Source organism: Oncorhynchus tshawytscha, linkage group LG09 (genome assembly GCF_018296145.1).
Source record: "Oncorhynchus tshawytscha isolate Ot180627B linkage group LG09, Otsh_v2.0, whole genome shotgun sequence".
Lineage (NCBI taxonomy): Eukaryota > Metazoa > Chordata > Actinopteri > Salmoniformes > Salmonidae > Oncorhynchus > Oncorhynchus tshawytscha.
The window spans coordinates 13,884,282-13,896,788 of NC_056437.1; the positions used below are offsets into that span (position 1 = coordinate 13,884,282).

The 12,507-nt window shown below is 40.5% G+C and overlaps 1 protein-coding gene across 2 annotated transcripts in view; it reads left to right on the forward strand.

Annotated features, from left to right (window-relative positions):
• The window catches only part of arl15b (ADP-ribosylation factor-like 15b), a 68,349-nt gene that overhangs the window by 14,549 nt on the left and 41,293 nt on the right, over positions 1-12,507 (forward strand). For both annotated transcript variants that reach the window (XM_024430792.2, XM_024430791.2), the window contains exons 2-3: positions 8,457-8,601; positions 8,889-8,948. In XM_024430792.2, coding sequence (XP_024286560.1) covers positions 8,457-8,601; positions 8,889-8,948 — 205 coding nt within the window. The remainder of the gene's footprint in view (positions 1-8,456; positions 8,602-8,888; positions 8,949-12,507) is intronic.

The window sequence follows — 12,507 nt, forward strand, 5'->3', positions numbered from 1 at the left end:
GAGGGATCTAGACCCAGTATAGGTTGAAGTGCTTTATCCATCTCTGGTATGGTTTTCCATGTGTGGTGGATTTGTGTAGTCTTTTTTATTGTTTTCAAGCCCAATTGTGCACTTCCTCAGTTTAGTTGTTTGTCCCACTCTTTCTTTTCAACTTCCAATTCACAGTCCCGTGCCTGTTTCCTGTTGTTCCCCCTGTCCAGCAGGCTGGGTTCTTTGGCCTCGGCTTGGCACTGCCCACCATGGTGACCAGAGGGGGTACCTCGGTCACAGTGGGCAACTTCCTGTTGTGATTCTACACCTTTAGCTTTGCATTAGTGGTCCAGTCTGTTTCTGCTTCAGTATCTAGCCAACACCTCTCTTTGTTCACTCATTGCGGTCTATGGTTCATCGACAAACCAAACAACAAACTCCATGATGTATAATGAATAGTTGTCTGCTACAGCACAGACAGTATGGTGCCAGACTAGTTCTGATTCAGTGATGCTCTTCCCCCACCTGCAATGTGTGGTGTTTGTTCAGTGGTAAAAATGTACTGCGTTATTGAGGCAAACTGAAACCTTCTTCACCTGCTATCTTTTCTATCAACACAAAGCGAACACATCTTTACATGCTAAGGAAGTTTATTGGGTAATATATCGGACAAAGGTACAGTATCTTCCACATTCAGAGGGTGTGTGGGAGGGTGTAGAAAATGACCCACAGCCACTACAAGAGTGAGCCTAAGTCTGGCTTTGCTCTATTAAAATCAAATCAAATGTTATTTGTCACATGCTCCGAATACAACAGGTGTGGACAAATAGTGAAATGCTTACGAGCCCTTAACCAACAATGCAGTTCAAGAAATAGAGTTAAGAAAATATTTATTAAATATAAAATAAAAAGTAACACAATAAAAGAACAATAACAAGGCTATACAGGGGATACCGGTACCGAGTCAATGTGCAGGGGTACAGATTAGTTGATTTAATTTCTACATGTAGGTAGGGGTAAAGTTACTATGCATAGATTTGATTAATTGTTCAGCAGTCTTAGGATCAACCGAACCAGCAAGGTGTCAGTATTTAATAACTAAAGAACAAAGTCCACTAGCTGCAAATGGGGACATGGGATGGGTAGCATTTCCCTTTAGAACTGCAATGTCATTGTTTTTATGAACTAAGTTTAAGAGAAACTTGATTGCATAGGACAAATAAAACGTAACTTTAAAACCCAATGTTAGGCCTAAACAGATGTTATGAGCTAGGTGTTTTGATGTTGATTATGAAGTTTCGGAGAGCTCAGTCCCTACCTGCAGTATGGTCACTGTCTGTCCTCAAGGCAGCGGTTTTCTGTCAGCGAGGAGGTAAAAATGCTTCCATAACACAGCCTGGTGTCATCCGCTCCGATGACATGGAAGTAATCTCACTCTCCTCCATTTCCTTCTTTCTGGGGGATTTTCAGAGCCAGCTAAGAATAGGCTAGATATGGCTCTCTCATGTCACAGCAAGCAGCCAGCTAAGAATAGGACAGAGACATAGCCGTGGGAGGTAGGGTTGTTGAAGGTGCTGTAGCACCCCCTGACAAATTGAAATGTTTCCAAAATTATATATTTACTCCAGTCTAAACACTGACTGAATTTGAACAGCACATGCACCAAATATCGAAGAGCTTGTTGTGACCTCACATAGATATATAATCCATAGAACCCAGTTAACACACAACGTTCTGAGAACCATATGTTTTCTTTGAGTTTGGTGAGATCATTGTTGTACTATTGTTATATAGCATACAACCTTCCCATAAAGTTTCCTCATGGTTCTATTTAAAGTAATGTTTTTAAATTGTTCCCAGAACATTAAGAAACAACGTTCTTCTGTTGGAATTTTTGTACTTCAGCATAACGCTTTCTACAGGTTTCTTCATGGTTCAATTTAAAGTCCTGTTCTCAGAACATTAAAACTTTCCACAAAAACCACAAAACATTGGTAACATTCAATGAACTTTCTAAGAATGTTATTTTAAAACGTATACATTTCATTCTCAGCATCAACAAAACTCTATCGTATATCTTGTTAACTGATCTTAATGAGTGCTTGATTCCTTTGAAATGGGGTCTGTTTGAATAGACTAAAATGAACAGCTTTGTATGTGTTAAAAAAACATGGCATGCTAGCTTCCTGGTGGCACAGTGGACTAATTACATTGATGAGCAGAAGATTATAGGTTTGAATCTCAATGATGCCATGCCACAATGAAAAAAACAAATGTGTTTGCATGATTAATGCCTAAGCAAATTAATTTCCATGTGTCCCATCTGTGCTTGGAGTTCAAAACAGTTAACCTAAACTAAGTTAGCAGTGTTTATTAAGTCTTATTGAAATGTTCTCAGAACATTATTTAATTACTCTCAAGTAACCTATAATTTCTGTTGTCAGAACTTTTAATAAAACCTTCCAGAAAAACTATCAGAGAACCATAGAAAAAAAAGTACATTCCCAAAACAGGTTACATAAAAAAAACATTTTAACTGTAAGGAAACTTATGGCTTCATTCCCAGAACCAAAAACATACATTCCCACAACTTCCAACGAACCAAATGGGCTAGCTGTGAAGGGTTTCTGAACCCCACCCTGGTAATTTGACTGGTAAACTCATTGGTATGCCCAAAATGTCTCTCAGCTCTGACTACTTGAATTGACTACCACAGAATGAGTCATATTACCCATAAAACCTAGCTATCAAACAGGACATTTTTATTTTTCCCATAGGGGATTTTAGAAACACTTACAATAAGGGCTGTGTTTTGTGTAGGCTTTTGATAATCGTGTAAATCTCTAGGACAGGGGGACTTTTATCAATATATTTACCCCCCCCCCAAATGAAATGCTAATTAACTGCTATTGTGGCTAAAGAACTACAAATGCCATGATGGTCTGGACGAGACTGCCAAATCGAGGCAAAAGTTAATCCAGAGATTCTTACCATCTGTTAGTTAAATGTATACTGAACAAAAATATAAACGCAATAAGCAACCATTTTAATTTTACTGAGTTACAGTTCATATGAGGAAATCAGGCAATTGAAATAAATTCATTAGGCCCTAATCTATGGATTTCACATGACTGGGAATACATACATTTAAAAAATGGGGCTCACAATGGGCCTCGGGATATCTTCATGGTATTATTTTCTATTCAAATTGTCATTGATAAAATGCAATTGTGTTCATTGCCTGCTAATACTATAACCCCACCGCCACCATGGGGCTCTCTGTTCACAACGTTGACATCAGCAAACCGCTCGCCCAGGCAACACCATACACGTGGTCTGCGGTTGTGAGGCTGGTTGGACATACTGCCAAGTTCTCTAAAATGACGTTGGCTTATGGTAGAGAAATGAACATTCCTCCAGTCAGCATGCCAATTGCACACTTGCATTGTGTTATGACAAAACTGAACATTTTAGAGGGGCCTTTTATTGTCCCCAGCACAAGGTGCACCTTTGTAATGATCATGCTGTTTAACTTCTTATGGCTGAAATCCTGTTAACGGGATCGATTTGACAACAGCCAGTGAAAGTGCAGGGCGCCAAAATTCAAACAGAAATCTCATAATTAAAATTCCTCAAACATGCAAGTGTTATACACCATTTTAAAGAAACTTGTTGTTAATCCCACCACAGTGTCCAATTTCAAAAAGGCTTTATGACGAAAGCATACCATGCGATTATGTTTGGTCAGCGCCTAGTCACAAAAAACAGCCATTTTCTAGCCAAAGAGAGGAGTCACAAAAAGCAGAAATAGAGAGAAAATTAATCACTAACCTTTGATCTTCATCAGATGGCACTCATAGGACTTCATGTTACACAATACATGTATGTTTTGTTCGATAAAGTTCATATTTACATCCAAAAATCTCAGTTTACATTGGCGCGTTATGTTCAGTAATGTTTTGCCTCCAAAACATCCTGGGATTTTGCAGAGAGCCACATCAATTTACAGGAATACTCATCATAAACATTGATGAAAGATATAAGTGTTATGCATAGAATTAAAGATATACTTCTCCTTAATGCAACCGCTGTGTCAGATTTCAAAAAGCTTTACGGCAAAAGTACACCAACATTTATTGTTCGCGCAATTAGTCCAGTAATCCAAATGCACAATGCGCGAGAACTAAGTCCAGATGAAAAGTCAAAAAAGTTCTATTGCAGTTCATAGAAACATGTCAAACCATGTATAGAATCAATCTTTAGGATGTTTTTATCATAAATCTTCAATGTTTCAACCGAACAATTCCTTTGTCTTTAGAAATGAAAAGGAACAGAGCTCGACTAAACTAATGGTTTTCAGCCAGACCCCTGAGGCAAACCGCTCTTATTCGCTCCCCCTTCACAGTAGAAGCCTGAAACAACGTTCTAAAGACTGTTGACATCTTGTGGAAGCCTTAGGAAGTGCAATCGGACCAAATTTGACACTATATTGGATAGGCAAAAACTACAAACCTCAGATTTTCCACTTCCTGGTTGGATTTTTCTCAGGTTTTCATCTGCCATATGAGTTCTGTTATACTCACAGACATAATTCAAACAGTTTCAGAAACTTCAGAGTGTTTTCTATCCAAATCTACTAATAATATGCATATCTTAGCTTCTGGGCCTGAGTAGCAGGCAGTTTACTCTGGGCACGCTTTTCATCCGAACGTGAAAATAGCGCCCCCAGCCATAAGAAGTTAATCAGCTTCTTGATTTGCCACACCTGTCAGGTGGATAGATTATCTTTGCAAAGGATGTGTAACTCTGTGTTGTTGTATGTGTCAAACTGCTTTTTTTTTTTTTTTTTAAATCTTGGCCAGGTCGCAGTTGTAAATGAGAACTTGTTCTCAACTACCTAGCTGGTTAAATAAAGGTGAAATAAAAATTAGAAATGCTCACTAACAGGGATGTAAACAAATACAGTACCTGTCAAACGTTTGGACGTACCTACTCATTCCAGGGTTTTTATTATTTTTACTATGTTCTACATGGTAAAATAATAGTGAAGACATCAAAACCATGAAATAACACAGGGAATCATGCATTAACCAGAAAAGTGTTAAACAAATCAAAATATTTTTTAGATTTGAGATTCTTCAAAGTAGCCACCCCTTACCTTGACAGCTTTGCACACTTTTGGCATTCTCTCAACCAGCTTCCAGAGGTAGTCACCTGGAATGCAATTCAATTAACAGGTGTGTCTTGTTAAACATTAATTTGTGGAATTTCCTTCCTTAATGGATTTGAGCCAAATCAATTGTGTTGTGACAAGGTAGGGGTGGTATACAGAAGATGGCCCTATTTATTAAAAGACCAAGTCCATATTATGGCAAGAACAGCTCAAATAACCAAAGATAAATGACAGTCCATTACTTTAAGACATGAAGGTCAATCTGGAACATTTTAAGAACTTTGAATGTTTCTTCAAGTGCAGTCGCAAAAACCATCAAGCGCAATGATGAAACTGGTTCTCATGAGGACCACCACAGGAATGGAAGACTCAGAGTTACCTCTACTGCAGAAGATAAGTTTATTAGTTGGCAACCTCAGAAATTGCAGCCCAAATAAATGCTTCAGAGTTCAAGTAACAGACACATCTCAACATCAACTGTTCAGAGGAGACTGCGTGAATCAGGCCTTCATGGTCAAATTGCTTCAAAGAAAACACTACTAAAGGACACCAATAATAAGAAGAGACTTGCTTGGGAGAGGAAACACAAGCGATGGACATTAGTCCGGTGGAAATATGTCCTTAGGTCTGAGTCCAAATTTGACATTTTTGGTTCCGACCGCTGTGGCTTTTTGAGACGCAGAGTAGGTGAACGGATAATCTCCGCATGTGTGGTTCCCACCGTGAAGCATGGAGGAGGAGGTGTGATGGTGTGGGGGTGCTTTGCTGGTGACACTGTCTGTGATTTATTTAGAATTCTGCAGCAATATGCCATCCCATCTGGCTTGCGCTTAGTGGTACTATCATTTATTTTTCAACAGGACAATGACCCATCACACCTCCAGGCTGTGTAAGGGCTATTTGACCAAGAAGGAGAGTGATGGAGTGCTGCATCAGATGACCTTGCCTCCACAATCGCCCGACCTCAACCCAATATAGATGAATTGGACCTCCAAGTGAAGGAAAAGCAGCCAACAAGTCCTCAGCATATGTGGGAACTCCTTCAAGACTGTTGGAAAATCACTCCTCATGAAGCTGTTTGAGAGAATGCCAAGAGTGTGCAAAGCTGTCATCAAGGCAAAGGGTAGCTACTTTGAGGAGTCTAAAATATATTTTGATTGAATTCTTATTTGGTTACTACATGATTTCATATGTGTTATTTCATGGTTTTGATGTCTTCACTATTCTACAATGTAGAAAATCATTAAAAAAAAGAAAAACCTTTGAATGAGTAGGTGTGTCAACTTTTGACTGGTCCTGTATGTGCACAAAATTTGAGAGAAATAAGCTTTTTGTGCATATATACATTTCTGGGATCTTGCATTTCAGCTCCTGAAACACGGGACCAACATTTTACATGTGCGTGTGTCTTGTTGCTCCTAACCATCTCTTATAGCAAGGCTGCAGTAGGAGTCTGCAAGGACTCACTCAAATAGGAGTCATGGCTGTTGATCGACTGGTTCAAGCTGTTGGTCATGGTCCTTGCCCCCGACTCTCATTCTCTCCATGAGTTCCTAAATACAAACATTGTCAAGTTGTATATTTGTTTGGAAACTTGCCATATAGGGCTAGTGGAGCTTGGTCATCTAATCTTGTAGGCTATTGAAATGTTCAATCAGGGAAAGGGAAAAATTGCTGTGAGCAGTAGTGAAGGAACTTGCTGGCACATGCCACCTGGTGGTGAAGTTGAAATAATGAACAAATTCACAAGATGGACATTTGAACTAATTCCGTGTAGTTGACGATCAGAATTGGTCTAGTTTTGAATTTTTTGTTTTATTTGTTCTGAAAACGGTAGTGTTGTCAACCATCTTGTGTCTGCTTTGTAACAACGTGATTTAGTCCTACGTCATGAGAGCTGAGCAGCCTGCCATCTTATTTAGAACTACTTTATAAACATGTAATATTTAGGAGATTATGTGCCAGACTGGTCCTGCCATCACCCATCTCATAATAGTGATGTGAGAAAAAGCACTATACACTGAGTATACTAAATATTAGGAACAGCTTCCTAATATTAAGTATTCTAAATAATTACAATCACCACCAGAGGGCAGTCTCTCCCCATGTAATGGTGTAGTAGTCAATAGGTGGAGTACACTGTCCCCTAGTCTGTGCTGTTATCACTCATCGTCTGAGAATGGTATACCGATGTCGACTTTCTCAACCTGACCTACCTTTTTTGTCTGTTCCTGTGTATGTAATGTTAAGATCAATTTGTTTAAGCTGCTATTTCAGACTGCTAGGCTACACACACAGGTCTGTAATTGGTACCAATGAGGAACATGTTTATTCGGTGCAACACCTGTGCAACATGAAAGGCTTGTCTTGTCTTATCTCCTTCCGCAAGGGGAGATCAGTGGGCTATTGTTTATATAGAGCAGCGCATGCTACTGGTTCGAGTTGAGCTTACAGTTTTACATCTGATGTTTCTTCTATGAGCAGGAGACTGCTTAGCTGACCAGACCCATGTCATTTCCTTTATCAGCACCCAGATAAAGGTGAGGAACCTGGGATCTGTTTCTACTAAAAGGACCAGAGACCTGGTGCACATTGCTTGTTGTGTAGAAACATGACATAACCACCATGGGGCCCTTATTGTGTGCGAGACCATGTGTATGAGACCGGGTGTGAGACCATGACCAGCTTCCCTGGTTTCTATTTCAATAGGAGGCCCCTATTGAGGTTTCTTTGATCTTCCATGTTGACGGAGCAACAGTTCCTCAATGACTTGGACCATGTTGCATAACACATCTGGAGGTTCACGTTCACTCACAACATCCTGTACTAATACTATGGTACCTCAATGCATCCTCTCTTAGCACACTGGCTATATAAGTTCAAAGACGTATGGTGTGTCACAGGATTGTGTGTGTCACAGGATTGAAATGAAAGCGAAGAGGAGAGAGGACTCCCCCCTCACAGGATTGTGTGTCACAAGATCTCTCCAGATCTTACATGATCTTTGGCTGGAAACAGATGGAGTTAACAGATGTGACCCTGCCCGACGTCTCCAGAGTGGCGAGTGGCGTACTCGGTGGCAGAACAGACGTCAGTAGTGTCACAGAGTAGATCAGTGGGTGTAGAATCCAAACACGAAAACACAGATTCCACAGATACTCTAGCTCTGGCCATCAGACCTGTTATTACTCTAACTCTGCAGCTCTTCTCTCCACCCCTCCACCCCATCTTCCATATCCTTTTATCTCTTTCCCACTCTCTCTTTCACTCTGTGTCCCTCTTCTCTTCATCCGTTTCTCCCTTCTACCTCCAGTGTTTCAGGACACTGTGCTGTAAAGGACCACCGTCTCCCAGACCAGAGTATGACCTGGTGTGTATTGGACTCACAGGCTCGGGGAAGACCAGTCTACTCTCCAGACTCTGCAGTGAAGCCACAGACAACATCGGGCCAACTACGGGTGAGACTCGCTTCACCAGAAGAAATCACTTTTCAAGTCCAAATGCTCTTTACACAGTTAGGCCTATATCACTTTTATATCACATTTAAGCTTCAGTAGTTATGTGGTGAGCATTCAGACATCTGCCCTACCTGCTGAAAGAACAGAATTATAAGCCTTTCACAACACATACATGTGCTTCAGGCCTACATGTGTTGAAGACGTGCTGAACACCTTTCTCTTGCCTCTTATTAAGCAAGGTCTGCCATATCTCTGTGTGAAGCTTTACATGTCATTCTGTTTTCTAGGTTTTAGCATCAAAGCTGTTCCATTCCAGAATGCCATTCTAAATGTGAAGGAACTTGGAGGTAATTCCTTCACCTATTTTCATTCATGATGGAAACACATTGTTGAAGTTGTTTGGGTACTCAAGTTTTCTAGTTCAGTGGGCAAAACGATTTTAAAAAGCAATGGGTCGTAATTGTTGGACAAGTATAGATGGGACTTCCGTTTCAAAGAGTTTTCTCCCATTCCGTGGTAACTGAACATAACCCTGGCTATACACACTCCAGCAATGTCACAATATCCCCATATGCAGTTGAAGTCGGAAGTTTACGTACACCTTAGCCAAATACATTTAAACTCAGTTTTTCACAATTCCTGACATTTAATCCGAGTAAAAATGTCCTGTCTTAGGTCAGTAAGGACCTAAGACAGGAGTTAGGATTTATTTTAAGAATGTGAAATGTCAGAAAAATAGTAGAGATTTATTTCAGCTTCTATTTATTTCATCACATTCCCAGTGGGTCAGAAGTTTACATACATACACTCAATTAGTAGTTGGTAGAATTGCCTATAAATTGTTTAACTTGGGTCAAACGTTTCAGGTAGCCTTCCACAAGCTTCCCACAGTAAGTTGGGTGAATTTTGGCCCATTCCTCCTGACAGAGCTGGTGTAACTGAGTCAGGTTTGTAAGGCCTCCTTGCTTACACACACTTTTTCAGTTCTGCTCACACATTTTCTATAGGCTTGAGGTCAGGGCTTTGTGATGGCCACTCCAATACCTTGACTTTGTTGTCCTTAAGCCATTTTGCCACAACTTTGGAAGTTTGCTTGGGGTCATTGTCCATTTGGAAGACCCATTTGCGACCAAGCTTTAACTTCCTGACTGATGTCTTGAGATGTTGCTTCAATATATCCACCTAATTTTCCTGCCTCGTGATGCCATCTATTTTGTGAAGTGCACCAGTCCCTCCTGCAGCAAAGCACCCTCACAACATGATGCTGCCACCCCCGTGCTTCACGGTTGGGATGGTGTTCTTCGGCTTGCAAGCATGCACTTTTTGCACCAAATTACGTTCATCTCTAGGAGACGGAATGCGTCTCCTTCCTGAGCGGTATGACGACTGCGTGGTCCCATGGTGTTTATACTTGCGTACTATTGTTTGTACAGATGAACGTGGTACCTTCAGGCGTTTGGAAATTGCTCCCAAGGATGAACCAGACTTGTGGAGGCTTACATTTTTTTTCTGAGGTCTTGGCTGATTTCTTTAGATTTTCCCATGATGTCAAGCAAAGAGGCACTGAGTTTGAAGGTAGGCCTTGCAATGCATTCACAGGTGCACCCCCAATTTACTCAAATTATGTCAATTAGCCTAACAGAAGCTTGTAAAGCCATGACATAATTTTCTGGAATTTTCCAAGCTGTTTAAAGGCACAGTCAACTTAGTGTATGTAAACTTCTGACCCACTGGAATTGTGATACAGTGAAATAATCTGTCTGTAAACAAAGTAGATGTCCTAACTGACTTGCCAAAACTTTAGTTTGTTAACAAGAAATTTGTGGAGTGGTTGAAGAATTTGTTTTAATGACTCCAACCTAAGTGTATGTAAACTTCTGACTTCAACTGTATACGAACCCCCAAGGCATCTAAAACAATGTTAATCAATTTCTCCTTGGCTAGCTGAATGTTGTTTTTAATTTATTTATTTATTACCTTTATTTAACTAGGCAAGTCCGTTAAGAACACATTCTTATTTTCAATGACAGCCTAGGAACGGTGGGTTAACTGCCTTGTTCAGGGGCAGAACGACAGATTTTCACCTTGTCAGCTCGGGGGATATAATCTTGCAACTTTACAGTTAACTAGTCCAACGCTATAACCACCTGCCTCTCGTTGCACTCCACGAGGAGACTGCCTGTTACGCGAATGCAATAAGCCAAGGTAAGTTGCTAGCTAGCATTAAACTTGTCTTATAAAAAACAATCAATCAATCATTCATAATCACTAGTTAACTACACATGGTTGATGATATTGCTAGTTTATCTAGTGTGTCCTGCGTTGCATATAATCTGACTGAGCATACAAGTATCTGACTGAGCGGTGGTAGGCAGCAAGCTCGTAAGCATTCATTCAAACAGCACTTTTGTGCGTTTTGCCAGCAGCTCTTCGTTGTGCATCCAGCATTGCTCTGTTTATGACTTCAAGCCTATCAACTCCCGAGATTAGGCTGGTGTAACCGAAGTGAAATGACTAGCTAGTTAGCGGGGTGCGCTCGAATAGCGTTTCAAATGTCACTCGCTCTGAGACCATGCTGTGCATGGGTAACGCTGCTTCAAGGGTGGCTGTTGTTGTTGTGTTTTTGGTTCGAGCCCAGGTAGGAGCGAGGAGAGGGACGGAAGCTATACTGTTACACTGGCAATACTAAAGTGCCTATAAGAACATCCAATAGTCAAAGGTATATGAAATACAAATGGTATGGAGAGAAATAGTCCTATAATTCCTATAATAACTACAACCTAAAACTTCTTACCTGGGAATATTGAAGACTCATGTTAAAAGGAACCACCAGCTTTCAAATGTTCTCATGTTCTGAGCAAGGAACTTAAACGTTAGCTTTCTTACATGGCACATATTGCACTTTTACTTTCCTCTCCAACACTTTGTTTTTGCATTATTTAAACCAAATTGAACATGTTTCATTATTTATTTGAGGCTACATTTATTTTATTGATGTATTATATTAAGTTAAAATAAGTGTTCATTCAGTATTGTTGTAATTGTCATTATTACATTATTGTTGTCATTATTACAATTTTTTATTTATTTAAATAGGCCGATTTAATCGGCACCGGCTTTTTTTGGGCCTCAATAATCGGTATCGGCGTTGAAAAATCATAATCGGTCGACCTCTAGAGATGAGTCATCGTTATCTCTCCACTTTGATGCAGAAAGCAATGTGTCGGATAGACACTACACGCAAATGAAGTAGCTAACACTTTCACTCAAATGTCACTCGCCCGCTGGGTGTGCAACTGTCTGGGTCAGAGAGGCAGTAATGTGTAAGTGCTTTCTGTGTTTGTTTGTATATGTGTGTGGGGAGTGGGCCACATGACATCATTGGTGTGGACAGGGACTCTCCATTAGTTCCAGACAGGGTTCCCCTAGCTGCTGTTCTGAATCCACGTCCCAAATACCTCCCTATTCCCTATTTAGAGCTGTACTTTTGACCAGGTAGAAAGTTGTGTATTTTATTTAACCTTGATATAACTAGGTAAGTCAGTTAAGAACAAATTCTTATTTACAATGATGGCCTACCCCGGCCAAACTCTGACAACGCAGGGCCAATTGTGCGCCTCCCTACGGGACCCCAATCATGGCCGGATGTGATTCAGCCTAAATTGGGGATAGGGTGCCAATTTGGAAGCTACCTGAGGCTGGGAACATTCAGTCTCTCGTCCGGCAGTTAAGAGCTGGAGACCGACAGCCCAAAAAGGACCGTTACCTACATGGTGCAGGTAGTAACAGTCCATCAAGGTAATAGTTCATCAAAGTAACAGTCCATAAATTTGGAAAAAACGATCAAAGTTGCACACTTTGTAATCAGTGTATTTGGCCTACTCCAAATAATTTTTTCTGTAGGGA